Source organism: Ctenopharyngodon idella, chromosome 19 (genome assembly GCF_019924925.1).
Source record: "Ctenopharyngodon idella isolate HZGC_01 chromosome 19, HZGC01, whole genome shotgun sequence".
Taxonomy (NCBI): domain Eukaryota; kingdom Metazoa; phylum Chordata; class Actinopteri; order Cypriniformes; family Xenocyprididae; genus Ctenopharyngodon; species Ctenopharyngodon idella.
Window position 1 is genome coordinate 11,111,558 of NC_067238.1, and position 26,150 is coordinate 11,137,707.

Sequence of the window (26,150 nt, forward strand, 5' to 3'; positions counted from 1 at the left end):
CTTCTACCTCTCATTTCATTCTGCAAATACTTTTGTTACTTCTTTCTCTATACTCTGATCTTCACTCTTCATCTGTTAGACACAATACTCTGAATTTTATTATAAACTATTATTTACTTGATTAATTTGTTTGTCTCTATAATTTTTACTTAATAAATTTATTATTCCTTATTCAAATTTGATCTCTGACGACTGTGCCCTGAATGCGGTAAGTGCTTGTGACATGCAGGACAGCCTGGACCTATTCTCCACAGCATGTAACAGCTTTGGTCTCACTATTAGTACAAAGAAGACTGTGGTGATGTACCAGGCTGCCCCTGGAAAACCATACCAGGAGCCCACTATGACTGTAAACAATCAGACAATATCAGCAGTGGACAAGTTCACCTACCTGGGGAGCACCCTTTCATGTAACGTGTGCATATCGATGATGAAACAGTCATTAGAGTAGCCAAGGCCAGCGCTGCCTTTGGCAGACTTCGTTCATCAGTGTGGGAACGAAAAGGGATCAGCCTGACCACCAAGCTGAAGGTCTATAGAGCTGTAGTCCTGTCTGCCCTCCTTTACGCCTCTGAAACAGTTTATCAGTGACACGCCAAGTACCTGAACTGCTTCCACCTCTGCTGTCTCCACAAACTGTTGAAATTGAAGTAGCAGGACAAAGTTCCAGATACAGAAATACTCGAACGGACAAGCATGCCCAGCATCTTTACAATACTGCAAAAATCTCAGCTCCGCTGGGCCGGACATATTGTGAGAATGTCCAACGAATGCCTACCAATACGCATCCTGTATGGAGAGCTGAAATTGGGCGCACCCTCATTGCGCAGCCTCATTGAAAGACTTTGGCATAGACCCCTCTTCATGGGAAGACCTTGCCCTAAAACACTCAGCGTAGCACCTTGCCGTAACTAATGGGGCCACTCTCTCAGAGCAGCTGCGCACTGAGACAGCAAAGAAAAAAAATGCTGTATGCAACAGTCAAATAGCAGAGAGCACTCCAGCTCACCTGATCTGCCCACATTGCCAGAGACACTTTTGGGCTTGAATTGGCCTTAGTGGTGTTTCTAGAGCTGTCCAGACATATAGAGCACTGAAACTCCTCAGTCAATGGACCACTGGAGGATGACATATCTGCAAAGAGAAATGATGAAGATAAATCACCTACACGACAAGTTTAAACACACTTGACTAAAGGTTGGCCGGAGGACAACTGGTCGGGTTTGGCTGGTCGGGGGGCCCAATGCAAACTGTACAGGGAGAGAAATTAGAAATAATGAAGATAAATAGTACTAGTCAAATGTTCAGACACAAAGACTTCTGTTTATATTATTGAAATGAGTTTATCATATTAATAGCAGCATAAGCAGTATTCAGTAGTCAGCTGGCCATATTGCAAAATGAACTAAGACATGGTGATTAATGTACAATGTTTAAATAAAAATGAGTGTTCAAACATTTGACTGGTAGTGAGTGTACATTTGTGAATTGTACAGTACATTTCAAGTAGGCTATTATTTACAAAAAAAAAGGAATGCACTAATTTGTTATTTTTGTGGAAAATGACTTGCATGGAGGAATAGCGTCTACATCCGCCTACCCCCTAAACAATATGTATATATATATATATATATATATGTGTGTGTGTGTGTGTGTGTGTGTGTGTTTCCCATCCCTAGACGACATTGGATGAAGTTGGTCATCTTCTTAACGGAAGGATGAACACTATGGTTGCGGTGTGTGACATGACAAGCATGATACGTTGCTAGAATATTTTAAACTTAGGCATGAAAGGGTTAATAGAATTAACAGAACTGAAGAAAAACAGCAAGCCAACACAAATACAAAGTAAACAAGTAAACCATGAAATTCTCAAATTAAGTAAAGACATAGCCTTTAACATTAACATTAAAAAAGTATAAATCTAAGACACAAGGCAGTACATAATAAAACAACAGCCATCAGCAGCCAATTCTCCACACCATCTTAACAGCAAATACACACACTATCCCCTCCTTCTCTCCGCTCTCAGAGGCAGAAGTCTCCATACGATCGCCCATCTACCTGTCAGCTTGATCCTATTCCCACTCATCTCCTTCAAGCCAATTCTTCTTCATTTGTACCTGCACTTATTCACATCATCAACACATCTCTTCACACTCTTACCTTTCCCACAGCATTCAAGCAGTCTCAGACAATCCCACTGCTTAAGAAACCCACTCTAAACACTTTTAGAAAAGTACAGAACGGTATCCCTTCTTTCCTTCATTGCAAAAACACTTGAGTGAGTCGTGTTCATCCAAGTCTCTGCCTTTCTCACACAGAACCTCCTGGACCGCAACCAGTCTGGCTTCAAAAGCGGCCACTTAACCAAGACTGCCCTGCTCTTGGTTATTGAAGAGCTGAGACTAGCAGGAACAGCTTCCAAATAATCAGTTCTCACCATGCTGGATCTGTCTGCTGCTTTTGACCCAGTTAACCACCAGATCCTCCTGTCAACCCTCATGACAAAGGGTATCTCAGGAACCACACTCCAGTGGTTCAAATCTTACCTCACAATGTTAAAAATTGCTGTTAATTTACGGCAAAATTTTAACAGTATAATCCTGTTATATTAAAAAGCAGCGCATTACTGTTTTTTTTACAGTTGGTGAAATGACGTAGACAAATTTTAACGGCATTTTACCGTATTTATTCCACGAAGGAAAGAAAACAGTACTTAACAGTATTTTTGGAACTGAAAACTGCAGCGAGCACATGTGGATTTTCATCCGTCTTTACAATGTGATTTAACCGGTGAGTGCACCTTTGCCTTGCTCATTTTAGACAAGATAGGCTACACGTTTGCAATTGCAAATAACTGCAAATAACTGTAATAATTGTGGATGCTGAGCTTGTAACTGTTTTATACGTCCATTTCAGTGACAAACCCGTCAACGTGCAAACTGCGTCACAGAGTGGAGCAGGATTTCTGATTCAGATATTTCCCGATTACAAGGTGAGTTCAATATATAACTATATAAGTATTTCAAATATGATATACTATAAACTCTTCTGCAAAGTAAGCCTTTAACATCATAGAAACAAAGTAATAGAGTAATTGATATCTTTTCATTTATTGCCTAATATACATTTAGTTTATATTAGACAAAACGTTGATTTCAATAACGTTGTGCTTGCAAATTTGGGTAAGCTTGTTCTAATTTGTACATAACTGTATTATGAGGGGAGTTTTTCTTTACTAGTGTTGCTGTTTTGTTTCTTTAGTGTTGGCTGTATTTTGGATTGCTTAGATTTAAGTTAGCTTGATAGAATAAGTGGCGCGTTACAATACTCAGTAAGAATAATTCCTGTTCAATTTTTTTATGTTGATGGTTTGTATTGTAATGTTACTTTGCCCAGTACAGTATGCTAAAGGACATTTTATTTCAGTGGAGATTTTTTTGTTGTTGAGATTTTCGTGCCCAAAGACTGTCCATTTTGACTTGTCAGCATGTTTGCGTGTCAGTTATGTGGACACATGGAAAAAATTCAGTTGCCTTTTCTACTATAATTGATGGTGAGAGGTAAAGGTGGATATCACTGAAAATGATTTATCACACTGCTTAAAAGGGCATGTCACTCTTCGTCCCTCTTTAATGTGCACTTTAAGATGGGAATAAAACTGAGTTAGTGTATCACATTTAGCACTACACAAGTCAACATGGCACGCAAAGTCTACTGCAGGGTACACATGTGATCTAGGCACCAGCACAGAATCATTGTGGTGTCTGTAAAGATGTGATTTCAAAGCTGCTAATTTCACAAACTTCCTGTTACAGTCCTGGATGCAACAATGAAGAAACAAGTTAGGGATATTGCTGTGAATCCTCATGTGCTTCTCATAGGCCACTGACTATTAAATAATTGTTAATCTAATCTAAAAGTAATATGTAATTGTGGTTATGGGTTTTGAATTAATTTTGAATTAGTTAATAGTCATGTGCCTCAACAAGTAAAGTCATAACATGATACCTTTGTAAATCATTAGCTAATGGTTAATGAAAGCAGACAACTGTAAGTTGAAATGCATGGCTTTGACCGATTGTGGTAATTAACACATTAATTTACATTATTAGTTAATATAATATGTTATTAGGGAATTAATACATTATGACACATTTAACAATTTAATGATTACTTAATATATTAGTCGTGTAGAATCTTCATTAGTTGCTGATGCAGTAATCATTAATAAATGGTTTACTTCTTCATAAGTCATACATTAACTCATGATTATCTGTGCATTAGTTAAGCATGAATTAATGCATATTAGCGCACCCGTATTGTAAAGTGTTACCTTAATTTCTATTCACATTCTCGTTATGTAAACGTTTACCCACACTAATTCTGAATGTACGCATTTGTTTTTCAGGCGCTTCATTGGAATAAATCCTGAAAAAGGCACCAAGGGTGGACAAGTCTTATCAAAGCGGACAGGGAAGGTCGCCCACTAAAAGAAATCAGTCAACACTCGGGTTGCCAGTCTACTTAAGAAGCTAATGGACTTTGAGTGGGACTTCATATAAGTGAACCCACTCGTTCACTAACATACCACACACAAACACCTCACACATACTCTTCGAAGAACAACAAAAACATGCTTTTAGTGTGTTAGTCACACAATTTTTTTCAGGTGTTCATTCTTGAATACCTAAATTTTGACTTCATTCTTCATTGAATTCTTTCTTCATTCAGTAATTCTTATTCACTAATAATTCAGTAATTCTTATTCACTCAGTAGTTCTCTGAGTCACTCATTTAGTTTTTTCTAATGTTATATAAATGTTTTGTTTATTCAGTTAAACATTTTATTGTGAAGCTTAAGTTTTAGTCATTCCAATTGCATCAGCCACTAATTTTGAGAATATTTTGTGATTAAAGTGGCTTTTTTTTTTTTTCAAGTTTTTCAAAGTTTTAATAAAGCACATTTTGAAGTTACACTGCATTGTGTTAAATGTTTAATGTTTCAAAGGATATATTTGTACATTGTATTAAAACATGGTTTTAAAGCAAGACTTCTAAGGGGTAATTCATAAAATCTAGAAAAATAATTCCACCTTTTTTTCTTAGCAGTCCATTTCTCAATATAACAACATATTTGTAGCTTACAGTTAAAAAGTGCAAATAAACATTAATTAACTGTTAATGCTTTTGACAGTAATTTACTGTTAATGTAGAAAATAACAGCTTTATGCTGTATTTACAAAAACAGTAACAAACTGTAAATTTCAACAACAGCAAGACACTGTTAATTTAACAGTAACTTGCTGGCAACCGTGCTGCCAGTTACTTACTGTTTTTTAACGGGACAATTTTTAACAGTGCAGGTAGGTCCTTCAGGGTGTCACATCTAGCTACTGGGGTGCCTCAGGGCTCAGTCCTTTGACCACTTCTCTTCTCCATGTACATGACATTGCTAGATTCTGTCATTCAAAAACATGGCTTTTCCTATCATTGCTATCCGGGCACACAACTCGACCTCTCATTCCAGCTGGATGATCCAAGGGTAGCTGCTCACAACTCTACCTGTCTGACAGACATTTCTTGCTGGATGAAAGACCATCACCTGCAACTCAACTTTGCCAAGACAGAACTGCTTGTGGTTCGGCCAACCCATTCAGCTAGGCTCATCAACCATAACTCCTTCCAGGACAGCCAGGAATCTTGGAGTTTTAATTGATGATCAGTTAAACTTCAAAGACCACATTGCTAGATCTGCCCAGTCCTGCAGATTTGCCTAATACAACATTAAGAAGATCAGTCCCTTCCTATCTGAGCATGTTACACAATTCCTTGTCCAAGCTCTTGTTCTATCCAGGCTGGACTATTGTAATGCTCTCTTGGCAGGCCTTCCAGCATGTACAGTCAAACCTCTGCAACTGATCCAGAATGCGGCAACAAGAGTGTTTTTTAATGAGCCAAAGAGAGCGCACGTCACACCTCTCTTCAAAAATTTGCGCTGGTTGCCAATAGCCGCTCACATGAAATTCAAGACACTGATGTTTGCCTACATACAGAACAACTGCTGGCTCTATATGTGCCGTCCAGAAGCTTGTGTTCTGCAAATGAATGGCACACTGTGGTGCCATCCAGAAGAGGCACAAAATCACTTTCACAGACCTTTACCTTGACTGTTCCCTGCTGGTGGAATGACCTGCCTAGCAAAAGATTCTCAAGACCATTTTCACTGGCTAAAGCCATCTTTTTCATCAACACTTGACCCATTAATACTAACGCCTTCTATATATATATAAACTTGCAATGTGTACTGTGTTAGACTAACTGGGACTTGTCACAGCAAATATTGTTTCCTTTTAATGGTTTAACTGCTTCTATTCTCCTCATTTGTAAGTCACTTTGGATAAAAGCATCTGCTAAATGATTTAATGTAAATGTAAAATAATAACAGAAAGTAAATCAGTCAGAATTGTAGGCTCACAGTCAAGATTTCATAATGATTATGTTACATACATATATTTCAAATGAGTGACATGAAAATTTAGTAGAAGTGGTCCTCTGGTGGTAAGGCAATGGAACTACACAGGCAGTGGAAAAAATAATGGTTCTTTATTGGCATTGATGGTTTCATGAAACATCTTTAACATCCATGGAACTTTTCTATTGCACAAAAGGTTCTTAATAATGGGGGAAAAAATCTTTAGATTATTAAAATGTTCTTCACACTAAGACCATTTTTTTAGTTCACTGAAAGTTTCTTTGAGGCATTGCTGTGAAAACCAAATTTTTGGAACCTTTTTTTTTTTTTTTTTGAGAATGTACAGTTTCAGATCAGTGTTTGGATCTGCAAAACATTATGTCTCATGCTTTTATCTAAATAAGCCATCAGTTGTTTCACCACTGTCTGTCATCAACTTCATATCAACATACCCCAAAGGTCATGTAAAAAACTTGATTGAAATGTTGACTGCTTTACATATGAGTTTACACTTTAATACATCAGTGTTTCTCAGCTCCAGTCTTTGGGTTTCCGATGTCTCCCTATTCAACATGCTAAGAAGGTGGTGAGTTGAATCAAGTGTTTTAATTAGTAAGACATCTAAAACATTCTGGCAGGTGGGTGAAAAACACTGAGTTATATGCGTCAAGTTTTGCTTGGCCCTGTTAGGATCTATGGGTTATTTTAAATTTTTTTGCATGGCTTCATCTATACTTTTTGTTTCTGAGCGAGGTCATTAGTGAAAGCTTGTGGTTCCTTATTTGCTTAATTTATAGTCAAGTGTAATACACCCTGTGGTAAATACTGTGTGTGCGTATCCATGTCTCTATCTTTGTTCAACTGAGAAGAATGACTAATGTTTGCTTTCCAGGGTTCATTTATTCCAGGATATACAGGATAGAAATATCCAGTGTTTGTGGAAGTGTGTGTGTATGTGTGTGGTCCTGGTTTTCCTTACATTATGGGGACCAAATGTCTTTTTTTTTTTTTTTGGTCCCCATGAGGAAAATAGTTTATAAATCACATGGAATTAAGTTTTTTTTTTTTTTTTTGGAAATGTAAAAATGCTGAAAGTTTTTTGTGATGGGGAAGGGGGGGTTGTGTGTGTGTGTGCGTGCATGCGTGCGTGCAGAAATGACCACACAAAACACTGTTGTGAAAATTCACTTCCTCTTCAGACTTTCTCCGAAGGCCACATTAGATGTTAATGTTTAACATCTTATTAAAGCTGATTATGAATAAAATGACACTAACAGTACAAAAAAATAGTAGAAAAATATAGTAAAAAAAAAAAATAGTACAAAATAGTAGAGCCTCATCTACATGCGTCAGGGTATTTTTTATTCTCTGTGACTCATTTCTGTATTTACAAAAAAACATTGAAAAAGTAATGTACCATCACAGCTTAGCCTCAAGGTTTATACATGTTTTATATCATGCATGAGGATATTAAAAATCTCCAGTTCTGTAAGTGTAATTAAAGAGTACAAATTAGGAAGGACAAAGGGAAATAAGAAACATAAGAGAGAGAGAGAGAGAGAGAGAGAGAGAGAGAGAGAGAGACATAAACAGAAGTTCTTTCTTCCTCTTTGCTTTTGTCAGGAGGCTTTGACTTGTGTCAGGGGATTTCTGACTGTTGTATTTCAGTCTCTCTACACAGTGCTGTTTCAGATTAAAAAACTTCATAATTAAGCCTGTAAGTAATACAAATGAATAGGTGAGAAATTAAACTTGTGTAATCAAGCCAATTACAATAATTGCTGAATAGTAAAACGAATGAAACACTGTATCCCCTCTATATTTCGGACAGTGACGTCACCCTCCACCCTGTGCTATCCAAATAGCTTCAAACGGTTGTGTAAAGCTCCTGTCATGGTTCAGGGTGCATCATCGTCTTCCCCTGTTGTCTGTGTTTGTCCTGTCCTTTTCTGCAGCTCGTGGCCTGGGCAATGAGCGCTGACTTTGCAGCGGAAGCATCGCGGGTACGTGCGGATTACGAGCTGATTGCCCTCACCTGTCTTTGTTCCCGTTTGACTTATTCTGCTTTTTCTGCCCCTTGTTGTCAGTAGATCATTCGTGCTTCGTCTCATGTGTTCTTGGAACTGTTCTGTGTGTTATTTTTGTCTTAGCCTGCCTCTTTTTGCTGCTGTGCCCAGGACGCTTAGACAAGGAGTTACACAGCTGGTCGTTCTCTCGCTGTTCTCAGTCTCGTCTCGTTCCCCGTCCGTTGGGCTCTGCATTTTGCATGGTCTCCACAGCCTGTGTGTCTGCTGGTGGCTGTATGGACAGCTCTGGAGCTCCCATATATGTGACCCTGGACCACAAAACCAGCCAAAGTCAATTTTTTGAATTGATTGAATTTATACATCATCTGAAAGCTGAATAAATAAGCTTTCCATTGATGTATGGTTTGTTAGGATAGGGCAATATTTGGCCAAGATAGAACTATTTGAAAATCTGGAATCTGAGGGTGAAAAAAAATAAAATATTGAGAAAATCTCCTTTAAAGTTGTCCAAATGAAGTCCTTAGCAATGCATATCCACTCACAAAAATACATTTTTGATATATTTACGGTAGGAAATTTACAAAATTTCTTCATGGAATATGATCTTTACTTAATATCCTAATGATTTTTGGCATAAAAGAAAGATCTATAATTTTGACCCATACAATGTATTGTTGGCAAATGCTACTAATGTACCCGTGCGACTTACGGCTGGTTTTGTGGTCCAGGGTCACATATTTTGTTATGTGTCACTTCATTTTGGAGGTTGTTTTTTCCCCTCAAAATGTTCAAATAAACTCTGTTTCATGAACCCTCAGCATTTGAGTTCTCTGTTCACCTCTTCTGACAGCTCCCCCATAACATCTAAAATCTCCAGAGAGTAAAAAAAAATAATAATACTAATTTTTATTGTTGTAATGAATGTTTTATTTAAGCCACAAAAGCTGGTGCTGTAATATAATTCTGTAAATAATTACTTATTAGGCCTTACTTGCATTTTGCATTGTTTTTCAATGTGGTTCAATTGAAAAAAAAAAAAAAAAAAAAAAAAAGATCAGTGACCCATTTTCGTGCCACAACTCACCAGTTGAAAACCACTGCTGTACTGTTATCTATCATAACACAAAACAATTGTAGAAAGATGTTTCTGATACAGTTTGATATCAACATATCAGTATCAACAACTTTATTAAAAGCAGTGAATATGCAATGTGAAAATGGGAATGGAAATTAAGACAACAACACTTTCCTTAAGACCAGTGACAACATTGAGAAAGCATTGCTGCTTGTTAAACTGAAACTTCACTTACTCTACTGCAAGTTCAGCTCAATAAGTTGTGTTGCAGTCATTATGAAACTCTTTGGAGAAACAATGCTGATTATTGTTTACTTTTAGGTTTTCAACCACCAGTGGAAACTGGCTGACATTTTTAAAATGGTTTTGCCACCCAGTAAACAAAACATTCTGGTGACTTATATGGGACAAAATTTGAAAGAAAATTAGACTAAAATCAGACTGCAGTCACAACTACACTCAGGTCATTATAGGAAAAGAGAAATAAAGAAAAATCCACAGCAGTGCAGTTGCAGAAAACTCTGCATGTTTCATTGGTGTAGAGGAAGTGGCAAGAGACTAAAAAAAGAGGGCATCAATATAGGCATGTTTCATTTTCTCTACTATAAAAAGACACATAGGATGACCAACAAAGCGACACTTCTATGATTATCACTCTTTTGAAAAAAATATATCATACCATAAGGGTATGTTTACACGTGATGTACTAAAAGTGGAAATGTTTTTCCTTTGCATTTTTGAAAAGGTTTGTGTACAGATGCCAATGTTGTCAAAACGATCCCCGTATACACTGTAAATCCGATAAGTTCTGTATTGTAGACACCTCAAAAAATGTAAGTAAAGCAACTCAAATCTTTTAAGTAAAGAATAATTATAAATAACAATTAAGTCAAACTGAAATTTTTAAATTTTAGTTTTATTTAATGTTTAAGTCCACTGTATTTAAAACTATACGTAATGTTTCTTATTTTTCAATTATTTTGTTGCAGTGGTTGTAAAACCCAATAAATTCAGATTACTCAAAACATTTAAGTAAACAACTCAAAGATTATTTTAGTAGAACCTAAAAAAATATATATTATTTTTTGTAATTACAATCTAATTGAAATATTGAATAAACCAATACCTAATCTTTACAGTTAAGTGTTAGTTAGCAACAGCACACCAGTATGCACTAATGTAACCATCAAAGAAACTATCATTTACTTGCATTAACATGCCATATAGGTAGCCTTGATGTTTCACAGCCCATTCTCAACCTAACCACAGGCACTGCTCTTCACCACGGTGGTAACCCTACAAAATTTCAACATCACAGAAACACATTTAAATATCAAAATAACAGAACATTAAACAATAACACATCTTCCCCTGTATTAATCTTGTGCAAAAACACACAAAATACCACTCAATTTCAACATTTATTCTCCCTTACAGAGTGTGACGCAAAGCATGTTGGGAACTTGAAATCTGCTGCAACTCAGTTTGATGTTGAATGGATTCTTCTGATAACGTCGGTTACGCCGGTAACATCGGCAACGACGTGACATGGGTGACATCACTTTATATCGCTCAGTAAACTAAAAATAATAATTTAAGTATAAGGGTTTACTCAAAAATGTTGAGCTACACAAAAATAAAACTCCTCATTCAGAAAATGTCATTGTTTTAAGTTGCATCAATGATTTAACAGACTTTAATAGCAGCGTACTCAATCTTTATGAGTTAGTAGTACTGTTCGTGCTTACAGTGTACACAGATACGTGAAAACGACTAAAAACGCTGTATTCTGCATGCCAGGCCAGTAGTTGGCGATTTCACTTTGTAAAGTAACACCACATGCCTATAGACTAAACAAGTAATACACGTGCGCATGACATCACTGTTTTAAAAAATTTGCGTTTTTGTAGTTTACAAGTAGTTTGCGTTTTCAGGCCCCCAAACGCTGTTGTCGTGTAAATGAATGACCAAGATGCATAAAAAGTTCAGTTTTTAGCTGAAAACTGTCATGTAAAATGACTCCTTAGTCATCAGAGAAGATAATCATGATAATGTGGGTCTATCGGAGAAGATAATATGGGGAGGCTGAGCTTCCTCAAAAATGCATTTAAAGGTTCAGTGTGTAAATTTTAGCGGCATCTAGGGGTGAGGTTGCGAATTGCTACAGTTGCCGACACAGGACAAAGATGTCATTGTCTGAGACAGCAGAGAGTAGCCAGTCAAGCAATGAGCAGTTTGTCCGTTTAGGGCTAATGTAGAAACACGCTTCAATTTTATGTTGGTTTGAATATCAAAAAGATAATGTGTTTTTGCGGCATTTAGATTTAACAATTTAGTAAATGCCTAAATAATCAAGAATAGATAAAACAGCATAATATTGTTAAATAGAATTATCGAATTTCATTCATTGAAGTAAGCAGGATGTCTTGATCAGAAAAGAGGAACACAAGTCTATGTTTCTTGCACTCTTATACGTAAGGCAGAAGTGAACTACACGAAACTCTAAATCAAGAGATTTTCTCAGGAAACCTGACCACAATTTATAGGCTTCATAGCGAGGAAATATATTATCTGGTAAACAGTGGCTTGCATGTTAACGCTAAGAGGTCACAGAAGCAGATTTGTGAAACACTGTTTCTAAATCTAAACAGTTTATCATGTACAAAAGCATATATCATTTCCCTACAAAAGTGTTAAATTATGAAAGCTAGTTATCAAGATCACACTTCATATATACATGATTGATTTTACTCTTACTGATTTTTTTTCTCTTATAAAATTCTAAAGATTATTTTACAATATAAAGGAGCATAATTGTCAGCAAAAAATCTTGATTTTTCACATTTGTCACCCTGGACCACAAAACCAGTCATAAGTCGCACGGGTATATGTCACACAATACATTGTATGGGTCAAAATTATAATTTTTCTTTTATGCCAAAAATCATTAGGATATAGTATATATCCTAATTGTGGTCTGTGCTATTTGTGGATATAAGTAAACATCATGTTCCATGAAGATATTTTGTAAATTTCCCACCGTAAATATATCAAAAAATTATTTTTGTGAGTGGATATGCATTGCTAAGGACTTCATTTGGACAATTTTAAAGGCGATTTTTTTTTCGCACCCTCAGATTCCAGATTTTCAAATAGTTGTATCTCGGCCAAATATAGTCCTATCCAAACAAGCCATACATCAATGGGGAGCTTATTTATTCAGCTTTAAAATTTACCATTATGACTGGTTTTGTGGTCCAGGGTCACATTTTGATTTAATCAGTTAGACCGCCACTGCTAAAAAAAACTAAAGTAACATTACAATAAAGCTCTTTTAAACTTTACTCATGCCCTTGGGTCTACCTCGAACTAACCCTGTAGTCTTTGGAATGGAATTAGAGCTTTCTTCAGCAGTGCCTTCCTGGGATTGCACAGTGTGTCCTTCTTCCATTAATGCTCTGCGATAAATACTCGATAGGCTTTGTCTGAAGCTTTGCCTAATATTCAGTCCCATGCAGAAGTACAGCAGCGGGTTCACGCAGCTGTTGAAATACGCGAAGCCCTTAGCAATGGGAAGACCCACTTTGACTGCATGGCTCTTCTTGTCCACCATCTTGGCGAGGAGTAGGCAGTGGTAGGGTCCCCAACAAAAGAAAAAGGCACAGACCAGTGCAGCGAGAATCCGGAGAGGCCTTGATTTGCCAGAAAACCTTGTTCTGCGTATTCCAGCAGCAGCTAGAATGTAACAGCACAGGATGACCAGGAAGGGCAACAGGAATCCACACAAGAAGCGAATGCTGTATAAGGCATTCTTTGCTGTGTTGTCACCCTTTGATGCTTCTTTCACCTGCACAAAGTATTAATCAGATTTCAGAAGGTTGATAAATTAATCCTCGTTTACTATGCTAAAAGGAAGTACATACAGTGCTCAGCGTAAATGAGTACACCCCCTTTGAAAAGTAACATTTTAAACAATATCTCAATGAACACAAAAACAATTTACAAAATGTTGACAAGACTAAGTTTTATATAACATCTGTTTAACTTATAACATGAAAGTAAGGTTAATAATATAACTTAGATTACACATTTTTCAGTTTTACTCAGAGTAGGGTGATGCAAAAATGAGTACACCCCACAACAAAAACTACTACATCTAGTACTTTGTATGGCTTCCATAATTTTTAATGAAAGCACCAAGTCTTCTAGGCACGGAATGAACAAGTTGGCGACATTTTGCAACATCTATCATTTTCCATTCTTCAAGAAAGACCTCTTTTAGAGACTGGATGCTGGATGGAGAGTGATGCTCAACTTGTCTCTTACCGATAGGTGTTCGATTGGGTTCAGATCAGGAGCCAATGAATCACTTTCACCCTGTTCTTCTTCAGAAACCCAACAGTGGCCTTAGATGTGTGTTTAGGATCATTGTCATGTTGGAAAAGTGTACGATGACCAAGGGCACGGAGTGATGGTAGCATCTTCTCTTTCAGTATAGAGCAGTACATCAGTGAATTCATGATGCCATCAATGAAATGCAGCTCCCCGACACCAGCAGCACTCATGCAGCCCCACATAAGGACACTGCCACCACCACGTTTCACTGTAGGCACCATGCATTTTTCTTTGTATTCCTCACCTTTGTGACTCCATACAGTTTTGAAGCCATCAGTTCCAAAAACATTTATCTTGGTCTCATCACTCTAGAGTATAGAGGCCCAGTAGTCTTCATCTTTGTCAGCATGGGCCCTGGCGGGCGGGCTTTTTTTGTGCCTGGGCTTTAGGAAAGGCTTCTTTCGTGGACAGCACCCATGCATGCCATTCCTCTGCAGTGTACGCTGTATTGTGTCACGGGAAATAGTCACCCCAGTTTGGCTTTCTACTTCTTTAGATAACTGCAGTGAACTTGCATGCCGATTTTCTTCAAACTCTTCTCATCAGAAGACGCTCCGGTCGAGGTGTTAACTTCTGTGGACGACCTGGACGTCTCTGTGAGATGGTTGCAGTTCCATCTTTTTTAAATTTTTCTACCACTTTTGCTACAGTATTCTGACTGATGACTCAGAGTAAAGCTTTGCTGATCTTCTTGTAGCCTTCACCTTTCTGGTGTAAAGAAATTATTTTCTTGTGACATTTCCCTTCCATGTGGTGCCATTGCTGACAGCATGAAATGGGAAGTGGTTTTAACACCCTTTTATAGTCAACTGTCTGCTGGACACCTGTGTAATGAATAATTAGACTCACCTGTGGTTGAATTCTTGTTAAATTAGACATTTGTAGTCTAAAATATAGCTTTGCTCCAGAGACTTTTAGTGGGGTGTACTCATTTTTGCATCACCCTAATTTGAGTAAAACTGAAAATTTTGTTCTCTAAGTTATTTTATTAACCTTACTTTCATGTTATAAGTTAAACAGATGTTATATAAAACTTAGTCTTGTCAACATTTTGTAAATTGTTTTTGTGTTCATTGAAATATTGTTTAAAATGTTGCTTTCAAAAGGGGTGTACTCATTTATGCTGAGCACTGTATTTAAAGGGTTAGTTCACTGCACACACACACACACACACACACACACACACACACAAATGCCATTATTTTATCATCCCAAAGTGTTTAGTTGTAAAACTAAGTCATACGGAAATAAAATTAATACATAAAGTCAAACGTTCCTAGAATGATGGTGATTAAATGATTGACAGGGTGAGTAAATATGACAGAATTTACATTTTTGGGTGAATTATTTCTTTAAGCCTTATATTTTTACCTGTTTTGTCTGCTTAGAAAGTGATTTTTTTTAGTATTCAAGATAGTTTAGAGTTGATAATTGGAAACAATTTAGAAATTTAGAAAAAACAATTTTCACACAGAAGTTGTTCTGACCTCCAGTGAGCACTTGGTCAAGTTGTTGTCACCAAGGTAGACCTGCCGGTACACAAAGTACGGTGAACTAAAGATCACCGCCAAAATCCAAACTCCCACACTGATCACACGAGTAGCACATAACGTCCGTCGTTTCCTAGTGAACACTGGGCACCAGACGCAGAGCGCTCGATCCACACTGATGACAGCCAGAAGAAAAACACTGCAGAACATGTTGGCGTACTTGAAGAAGCCATTGAACTTGCAGAGAAAGACTCCAAAAGGCCAGTGGTCATAGAAAAGTTTTTTGATGAGTGAAGTGACTCTTGTCAGGCAGAAGATCAGGTCAGCTACAGCCAGATTGACCAACCAAATGTTAGTGACGTTGGGCTTCAGACGGATACCAGCCACCCAGATCACCACAGAGTTCCCGGTTATGCCAAAGATAATGGTAATGGTGTAGAGGACAATAGTAATATTATCCATAATGGCATCAATATCCACTGTAGTTTTCTCAGAGTGGGTTGAGACGTCCAAGTGAGAGTGCAAAAGAATAGTTGTATTGAAGGCCATTCTGTGAGACAAATAAAAGTTTTGTGTGTATATAGATAGATAGATAGATAGATAGATAGATAGATTAGCAGCAATGTCACTGGTTCAATTTCCAGAATGCATGTACAGGTAATATGTTAATGATAAGCTTTAATCCAGCTAACAGGGGACGTTACATTTAATTTTCATTAACGTTTTGTAAAAGTTATGTAACTGTTAAGATAAATAACATTTATAGAACATTCTTATAACATTATTAAAAGGGATAGTTCACCCAAAAATGAAAATTCTGCAATCATTTATTCACCCTCAAGTTGTTCCAAACCTGTATGAATTTCTTTCTTCTGATGAACACAAAAGAAGATATTTTGAAGAATGTCGGTAACCAGACCAGACAGTTGATGGGCCCCATTGACTTCCATTGTGTGGAACAAAAAAATACTATGGAAGTCAATGGGGCCCATCAACTGTTTGGTTACCAACATTCTTCAGAATATCTTCTTTTGTGTTCAGCAGAAGAAGAAAAAAATGGTAACAATGGTACATTAAGGTTTCATTAGTTAACATAAACTAAGAATGAACAATACTTCTACAGCATTTATTAATCTTAATGTCAATTTCAGCATTTACTAATACATTATCAAAATCAAATGTTGTATTTGATAACATTAGTTAATGCTACGGTGGCCGAGAGAGCTCAACGTACTGCAACTGAAGAAAACACATGCAAATAAAAAAAACACCAGAAAATTAAGAAAACATCTTCATCAGTTTGACAGCACATGGTGCAAATACTCAGAACGCAACCAAATACAGAAACGTGCTGCAAATATTCACAACACACCCAAATACAGAAACATGCTGCAAAAGTTCACAACGCACCCATATACAGAAATGCGCTGCGACCAAATACAGAAGCGTGCTGCAAATATTCACAACGCAACCAAATACAGAAATGTGCTGCAAAAGTTCACAACGCACCCAAATATAGAAACGTGCTGCAAATACTTACAAATCACATACGATCGGGATGTTAAAATAAACAAAAAACTCATCAACAACACCGCTGACTGGTAGACGTTGAACAATAAGCATGTCCCAGCCAGGTTCACCACTTGTTGGCTCCCATTGACACATCTCCGTTGTGGTCTCTGATATTTGCAGCACTTTTCTGTATTTGGTTGCATTTGCAGCACGTGTTGTCAAACTGATGACAACACGTTGTCTTAATTTGCTGGAGTTTTTTCTATTTGCATGTGTTTTCTTCAGTTGCAGCGTGTTGAGCTATTTGCAGCCCATTTCTGTATTTGGGTGCATTGTGAACTTTTGCAACCCGTTTCTGTATTTAGTTGCAGTGCATTTCTGTGTTTGGTTGCATTGTGAGTATTTGCAGCATGTGTTGTCAAACTGATGAAGTTGTTTTCTTAATTTGCTAGAGTTTTTTCTATTTGCTTGTGTTTTCTTCAGTTGCAGTGTGTTGAGCTCTCTCGGCCACCAAATAATGCACTATGAACTAACATGAACAAACAGTACATATTTTGTACTAACTAACATTAACAAAGATTAATAAATACTGTAACAAATGTATTTCTCATGTTAGTTAATAGATTAACTAATATTAACAAATGAGACCTTATTCGTACAGGTTTGGAACAACTTGAGGGTGAGTAAATGATGACAGAATTTTCAGTTTTGGGTGAACTATCCCTTTAATATTTGATATGCATTCTCATTATGTTGATAGAAAATGTTCTAAAAACAACATTTTCAGACTGTCCTTATGATGTTATTTAAACTTGATGAATGTTCTCATAATGTAAAAAAAATGCCCTTAAAACAACATTTTCGGAACATCCTTATTTTTGTACCTGGAATATGAAATAAACGTTTGAAGAATATTATATTGTAAGTAAAAATAAGTCTAGGAGAATGTTGTACTAGCATTATTGTAACCTTTTAAAATGACATTCTAATCACATCAAGAAAACTGGACATTTTAATATTTAGCAAATCACTGTTCCCACAATGTTTTTTCAAAATAAATTTGTTAGTTACATTGTAAAACCAAACAGTTTAAACTAATTAAATTAAATGAGTTTGTTTCACTCAAATTCTACTGAAAGTTCGTTGTACTCAAAGGGATAGTTCACCCAAAAATTAAAATTATCCCATGATTTACTCACCCTCAAGCCGTCCTAGGTATATATGACTATCTTCTTTCAGACGAACACAATCAGAGATATATTTAAAAATATCTTTAGTCCTCCAAGGTTTATAATGGTTGTGAATGGGTGGGCCGCGTGCATTTTGAAGTAAAAAATAATGCATCCATTCATAAAAAAAGTAATCCATACAGCTCCAGTGGGTTAATAAAGGCCTTCTGAAGCGAAGTGATGCAATTTTGTAAGAAAAATATCTATATTTAAAACTTTATAAATTCAAATGACTAGCTTCCGGAGGACGACCGTATGCGCAAGTCGGCTTGCGCCAAATGAGTAATCCTCTGACGCGATGATGCAGGATGAAGTATTGTAGCTTAGACGCCTCTCGCAGTTCAAACAAATCCACAACAATTCACAACCATTATAAACCTACACCTAGGATAGCTTGAGGGTGAGAAAATCATGGGATAATTTTCATTTCTGGGTGAACTAACCCTTTAAAGGAACACTCCACTTTTTTTGAAAATAGGCTCATTTTCCAACTCCCCTAGAGTTAAACAGTTGAGTTTTACCGTTTTCGAATCCATTCAGTCGATCTCCGGGTCTGGCGGAACCACTTTTAGCATAGCTTAGCATAGTTAATTGAATCTGATTAGACCGTTAGCATCTCGCTCAAAAATGACCAAAGAGTTTCGATATTTTTCCTATTTAAAACTTGACTCTTCTGTAGTTGCATCGTGTACTAAATGAAAATTGCGATTTTCTAGGCCGATATGGCTAGGAACTATACTCTCATTCCGGGGTAATAATCAAGGAACTTTGCTGCCGTACCATGGGTGCAGCAGGCGCAATGATATTACGCAGTCTCTCACAAATGTCTCCATGGTTGCAAGGCACGCTTCCTGTGCAAGCAGGGGGTCACAGGCGCTGCGTAATATCATTGCGCCTGCTGCACCCATGGTACGGCAGCAAAGTTCCTTGATTATTACGCCAGAATGAGAGTATAGTTCCTAGCCATATTGGCCTAGAAAATCGCAACTTTTCATTTTCCGTCGGTCTTGGTACACAATGTAACTACAGAAGAGTCAAGTTTTAAATAGGAAAAATATCGAAACTCTTTGGTCATTTTTGAGCAAGATGCTAACGGTCTAATCAGATTCATTGAACTATGCTAAGCTATGCTAAAAGTGGTACCACCAGACCCAGAGATCAGCTGAATGGATTCGAAAAAGGTAAAACTCAACTGTTTAACTCTAGAGGAGTTGGAAAATGAGCCTATTTTCAAAAAAAGTGGAGTGTTCCTTTAATGTGAACTCAAAATCCAATATTATTTAGCGGTATTAGATTTATTAGATCTCCTTACAGACAGTGTAAAGAGAATAAATGTTGAAATGAAGTGTTATTTTTTGTGTTTTTGAACAAGATTAATATAGGGGAGATGTGTTATTGTTTAATGCTCTGTTATTTTGTTTCTGATATGTTGAAGTTTTGTAGGGTTAGCATTGTGGTGAAGAGTAGTGCCTGCGGTTAGGTCGAGAATGGAACAATTTATGCACATATAATAGCAAAGGGCTCTTTGATAGTTACGTCAGCACATGTTAGTGTATTGTTGCTAACTAACATTTAACCATAAAGATTATGAGTTTGTTCTTTCAGTATTTCAATTAGTATGTGTAGTACAAAGTAAAAAAAATAATAATCTCTACTCATCTTTGAGTTTGTTAACTTAAAAAAATTAAGTTTTCGGCATCAATGAAAGTCTGTAATGTGTAAAGTATGTATGTTCAAAGAATTCCCAAGAACTACATGAGTAAATATGGGTACACAAATATAAGCATCTACAATTATTTTCCCTTATTCACCCAAGACATTTTCTTTGTGTATTTACAGGGTGGTTATTAAAATATATTTAAATATAGTTTAAATTATAGTTTAAATATTTATATATATTTTAAATACAGTTTAAACTAGACGTAAAAGTTTGGGCTCTCACATGACAGAAGCCACCCAGCTCTTACTCAGAGTCTGTTTCAAAATATCTGTCTGGAAAAAAAGAGGGGTGGAGGGGGGGGACTCTGAACCTTTTACCTTCAACAAAATACAGAAGCGGAATTGAAATCAATGTTTTTAAATGGCAACAGCTGCATAGATTCTTACATATCTTAAAAATAAACTTCTTGCACCTGATTCAAGCATACAGTTTGTTTTTCTCCCCAGAGCATCTCAGATAACATTTCATAAAACTTGCAATCTTGACTTGTTGCACTTAACGTTAGCAAACATGCACAAGTGAAGATGTCTTTCTGGTACACTGCCATGAGCAATTTATCATAAGTCTGTTCAAAGTGTAAGTGCATGCTTGTATTGTGAGCTACACCATGTAGTAAGATAAATATGAGTTGTCTGGCAACTAAGAGGTTTCAGCATATAAAACCGGAGTTATATATTTTGAATTGCTGTGCTGAATCATGAGAGGTCACAAGATCTTATTACAGTATTCCCATTACGTTTAGCATTTAGTCAAACTAAATATGTTCCGGCAAGGAACCCAATTATACTTCTTGAAAAATAAACCTGTTGTCTTGCGTCAGAGTTAGTTGTGTTTCTTCTTTTATCGTTCAAAACAAAACAGTAACAATTCTCATTAAAAATCTAATTAAATGTATAATATATAATTATAAAATACAAAAATGGAATAAAATTATCACACAACCTGAAAACGATAGTAAAAATCATAACAACTGCATAAAAAAAAAAAAAAAAAAAAAAAAAAAAAAAACTATTCATAAAGATTTATAAACAACTTTGAATTGTTATAAATTGTGGGTGTTCTTACCTGTCTTAATGAAGGTTTGCTCAATGAACTACTCAGCACAATTAGTCTTTGAGGAAACACCAATGCATAGAAAATTGTGAATGTGTCCAGCAGAGACTGAGTATGTGTTATGATGTCATGTTCGGTGTGCAGGCAAAGGGTTCATTGACATCACTTCCAGCTGCTCTCCCTCTCTCTGAACTGCTTTCTCCCCTTTTTTGTAATCTCTAGAGACAAAGAGGAGACAAGCAGGAAGAGGGAGGAGACATACACACGAACAAACACAGAAACTTATGTGTGTTTACTCCATTGTGCCTGTGGGAGAGGTAAACCATATGTAAATTACTTATAAAGCACACATTGTAGATAAGACACATGACAATATCAAAACATCCCATTTCTTTCTGAATTTTGAAAGTAAAGAATGAATAGCACCAATACTAATACTGATACTACTAGCCTACTACTATACTAATAACACCTAAGTGTGTACAATGTTTCACATGTAGGCTACACTGTAAAAACAACAACAACAACAAAAACACTGTAATTTTACAGAATTTTACTGTTTTATTTTACAGATTTTTCCTGTATTTTGAAAATTCCGTAAAATTACAGAAATTGAATGCAAATTTACATATAAAATAATACATGTAAAATAATGTGAAAAACATGTAACTGTTAAATAACAAAATTTCCGTTTTTTTATTGAACTTCCCATCACTACTCTGACTGTTCCGCTTGTCAAAGTAGTTCTACTGCGTTCAATGTTTCTTTTCTTTACGAATTTCTTCTCACAATATCATCTTATAATATCATATACTCATACATTCTTTGTTGAAATATGCGGACATTTTAACAATGAAGAATTTAAATATTTGAACTGAAGGAATTCCCGCCCGGCGCATGGATACAGTCTCTTCAAAGCACACGGTGAGTAGAGCAGCGGAGCTGCCTGGAATCACTCGACCGTTAGTATTGCAGCCGTATGGATGTGAACGAAAATAAGCAGGTAAAATACACATTTTCTAAACTTCTCTTTATTATATGTTGTTTCTAGCATTTTGAACCGTCCAAATGACTGAGTCGTTAAACCAGTGACTGTGTGTGTTTTAAACGGTGCGGGCCGTTAATCATTTAAAATGTTCATGATGTCTAAAATTAGGTCTCAGTTGACGGTAAGGTGTAGTTTTGTTATGTATTTGACATTATCCAAGTCCTAACATTACTCCCTAATTTGTTTAGGCTTTCTGTTGCATTTTGTTTCCACTGTAGGCCTTACTGCCATTTTTCCATCTGAGGGAAAAATTTACTTTGCCAAACAGCCGGCGACGAATAGCGTGGATTTATAATTTTTTTGAGGGGGGAAAAAAATCGACTTTTGGGATATACACGAATCTACATGATTTATATATATATATATATATATATAGTACCGGTCAAAAGTTTGGAAACATTAGGCTTAGTATTTTTGACGTTTTTGAAAGAAGTCCCTATGCTCATCAAGCCTGCATTTATTTGATCAAAAATACAGAAAAAAAAAAAACAGTAATGTGAAATATTAATACAATTTAAAATAATAGTTTTCTATTTGAATATACTTTAAAATGTAATTTATTTCTGTGATGCAAAGCTGAATTTTCATCAGCCATTACTCAATGCACATTTCATTAGATTATTATGGATTTGTAAATGAATGTGTCCCATGCACTCCCATGTCCCATGTTTCTCTCTCCCTCTCTCTCTCTGCAGATAAGTTGTATGTTTCTGATATTAAAGGCGTGGTGAAAAGGTGAGAGTTGCACCATTTAAAGATAATATAATTGCTATAATTTATGTTTTTATGTTTTATTTCTCACAAAAAGTCTCTCTCTCTCTCTCTCTCTCTCTGCAGATAAGTTGTGTGAGTTTCTGATATTAAAGGTGTGGTGAAAAGGTGAGAGTTGCACCATTTAAAGATAATATAATTGCTGGAATTTATGTTTTTATGTTTTGTTTCTTACAAAAAGTTACAGATCTCTTCTCAATATGAATAACAGGAAGGGTACTTTGTTTTCTGTAGACCAAATTAGAGGCTGACATTTTCCCGTGGGATTCCCAAAAAAATGTCAGCCTCTAATCAAAAAAATTAATTTTGAACTCAATTCTAGTTGCCCTGTTTTTTATGCTCTTCTGTTTGCTTTGGTGTGGGTAGAGGTAAGTACCGAAACCTGGTATTAAATGGGCCCCGTGGCTAAATTGGTGTATCGATAAGCTCTGACGTTAACGGTTCTGCTATCGGTACTGGAGAATTTATGAAGAAAATACACATACATTTATTATTGCTATATAGACATTATCTTGCTAATTCTATCTCACCAGAGTCGCCAGCTGTTTCTATATGCAATAATATTAGGACATTTGTCTATGAGATGGCCAAAAAATATTCCGGCCAAAAAAAAAACGCAAAACGGGAGTGGGAGGGAATGGGAGTCAATTTTCTGGGATTAGGACGGGATGGAATTTCCCCCCAGTTTTTTTGTGGGATTGGGATGGGATGGGATTTTTTTTTTTTTTTTGTGGGAGTGGGATGGGAGAGGTTTGAAAATCCACTCCCGTGTCACCCTCTAGACCAAATCATTGTTAATAGCCACAGCACCACTTTCGGTGATACTGTTGAGTTTGGGCCCTACAACTACCTGAGCATCTTGTACCCAGCAATACAATACTCTTTTTTTTATAATTATCTTATATAGCCTAGCCGTTTTTAATATGATGGACATTTTAAGGAACCCAACCTTCTTATACTTAATAAATATAAATTGTCTTCTTACCCCTCTAATGTGTTCCCTGCAACTGGAGTATTCTGTCTGAAGCGCACAACTGCATAAGCTCGTATTTTGGGTTAAGCTGCGCTGCTTTGACATTGTGGAAAATAGAATAGAAACAAAATGTAATAGCCTTTTTACCCGTTATTATCAGTCTAAATGAATCTAATGCGAAATATAGGAGCTTGTTAAAACTCAAACGTGAGATTTTACTGGGACAGCGTGTACTTTATTTATTACCATACGTACCATTTATTTTTTTATTTAAATAGCCTACCCTTTACTGTGTCAGTAATTACTGTGCTGCTAATTTTTGATTTGGGAGTGATTTGTTTGTCAGAAAAATGTTAGGCTACCTTTTTAAAAGTATTGCTCTTAACAGACCTGTGTTTTATATCACTAGTGCAGTGTCTGTTCTCGTAGCATTTAAGCCCTGTCCGCGTGAGGTGCGCCGCTTCTGGCTCACACTGTTCTGTAGTTTATTAAAAGTTTATTAATTCTGAACGTGTTCTCAACATAATCAAAATGCAAACAGGCAGTCAGACACAGAGAATCCTGCTGTAACGCTTTGTCTACGGAGCAAATAGGGATAACGTTAGCTCACTTAGCTTGAGTTATTGATACCACACAGACTTAACAGAGGCGACTGACATTTCACAACTGGCGCTTTATTCCCCATGAAACACGTGTAACTGTCCGTCGCAAATGTTATGCCGTCTATAGCGTTACTTAATAAAGAAAATATCTTTAAATGAGCAACAGAAAAACAGAAATAACCCGCATACATGCGGCGCTCGTGTCGTTCGACACAGTTCAACCGGGAGCGCGCAGCTCTTAAAGGGGCCACACCATGTTTCTACTCGTTACACATGCCTTTATTAGAGAGAAGAATATCTTTAGCCTCCTCCTGCCAAAGCTTCGAATATTCGGTGTTGATTACTACCGAGCTTCGAAGCTCAAAAAATGGCATTCGGATCAGCCCTAATTGTTTTATTTTTAATATGTTCCCAGACCACACTATCATTCTAGCATTTTCCAAAAGTTTCTCTTTCACACTGAGATGTTGGAAAACTCTTAAATCATCTTCCTGCTCATACTGTAAAATGTAAGAAATAATAATGTTTTCTCAGGAAATAAAAAAATAAAAAATCTCAGTGTGAAAAATATGCAAAAGTATCTGGGTTAATGTAGACGTAGACCCTCTGGCATAAACACTGTCTCTTTTGCAAATTCCCTCTACAAACATGCTCTGTGCCCTTTTCCACTATTCTGATATTTTTACTGTTAATTTATTCAGAGTTATACAGTAGAGTCTGTTTCATTACTCATGTTGTTTGTTTGACAGATGCCTTTTCAAGATAAACCCCAAGGGATCGAAAGCTGAGAAGAGCACTTCAAGAAAGCAGATGATGGTCAGTCCACAGCATGTGTGTCAAACTCTGCTTCTGGGGGGCCACTGTCCTGCAAAGTGCTCCAACCCGCTCCAGAACACTTACCTGGAAGGTTCTAGCAATCCTGAAGACATTGATTAGCTGGTTCATGTGTGTGTAATTAGTTCCTGGAGGGCCACTGTCCTGCAGAGTTTTGCTCCATCCCTGAGTTTGACACCATTGTTCAAAAAGTTCTTTCACTTTGAACCAAAATGGCAGACTATGAATAAAAGGCATGCATGGAGAACATTCTTCAGAAGGGAGTCCAATCTCCCTCCATTCACTTGTACAGAAATGTTCATCAGTGTCACATGGACTTTGAGAACACTCACTCTTTCCTGCTTTGTTTTTAATGACTCCTTGTAATTCATCTGTCGACCAGTGGTCAGGTTTTGAACGCAGACGGTTTAATTATTATTCGACTGTTTTCCTTTTTCTCTTTTTTTTTTTTCGTTTGTAACAAATTGTTGTATTGTTATATTAAGTTTACTGCTGCAATTGTTTTAAAACCATTACTAGTTTTAAAACTGTTTTTGGCTTTTTATAAAATAAAAAGGCAAATTTATATAGGCAATTTTATTGATTTTACACAAGTAAATGTCTTTCATGAAACGTTAAAAAGCTAAAGAAAATACAGAAGATTTTATGAAAAATTATGGTTATATAAACTGTATTTTATTACCGGAAAATTACAGATTTATTTTCCGTTATTTTCCTGTATATTTCTGGCGCCCCTTTTGTTTCCAACCACATACCAGAAAATGAAAATGGTTTGAATTCTGTTTCTGTTTATATTTAAACAGAATATATATATATATATATATATATACAGTTTATATACTTAAGACTATTAGCATACCATGCACTAAAACTAACTTGATTGTTATGGCATTAGAGCCACTAGTATCAGGTCATTGAAAAATGCCTTCTTCTTGTTAAAGGG

At 36.4% G+C, this 26,150-nt stretch overlaps 1 protein-coding gene and 1 long non-coding RNA gene across 2 annotated transcripts; one reads left to right on the plus strand and one right to left on the minus strand.

Annotated features, from left to right (window-relative positions):
• Positions 1-9,676: 9,676 nt before the first annotated feature.
• LOC127501507 (C3a anaphylatoxin chemotactic receptor-like) lies at positions 9,677-21,180 on the minus strand. The gene is made up of 3 exons (XM_051873504.1): positions 20,992-21,180; positions 15,463-16,015; positions 9,677-13,427 (listed from the first exon to the last, which is right to left on the minus strand). The coding sequence occupies exons 2-3, from the start codon at positions 16,012-16,014 to the stop codon at positions 12,915-12,917; spliced, it is 1,065 nt and encodes a 354-aa protein (XP_051729464.1). The 5' UTR covers position 16,015; positions 20,992-21,180; the 3' UTR covers positions 9,677-12,914.
• A 365-nt stretch (positions 21,181-21,545) lies between these two features.
• On the plus strand, positions 21,546-25,945 carry LOC127501232 (uncharacterized). The gene is made up of 4 exons (XR_007926561.1): positions 21,546-21,982; positions 22,723-22,762; positions 22,865-22,906; positions 25,123-25,945. It is a non-coding gene; the product is annotated as an uncharacterized LOC127501232 (long non-coding RNA).
• The last annotated feature ends 205 nt before the right edge of the window (positions 25,946-26,150 follow it).

Excerpts from the sequence above, each read along its gene's own strand:
- LOC127501507 (XM_051873504.1), bottom strand. The coding sequence starts at position 16,014 with ATGGCCTTCAATACAACTATTCTTTTGCACTCTCACTTGGACGTCTCA. Across the intron at positions 13,428-15,462 it reads TGACCAAGTGCTCACTGGAG|GTGAAAGAAGCATCAAAGGG; the intron begins GTCAGAACAACT and ends TACTTTGTGCAG.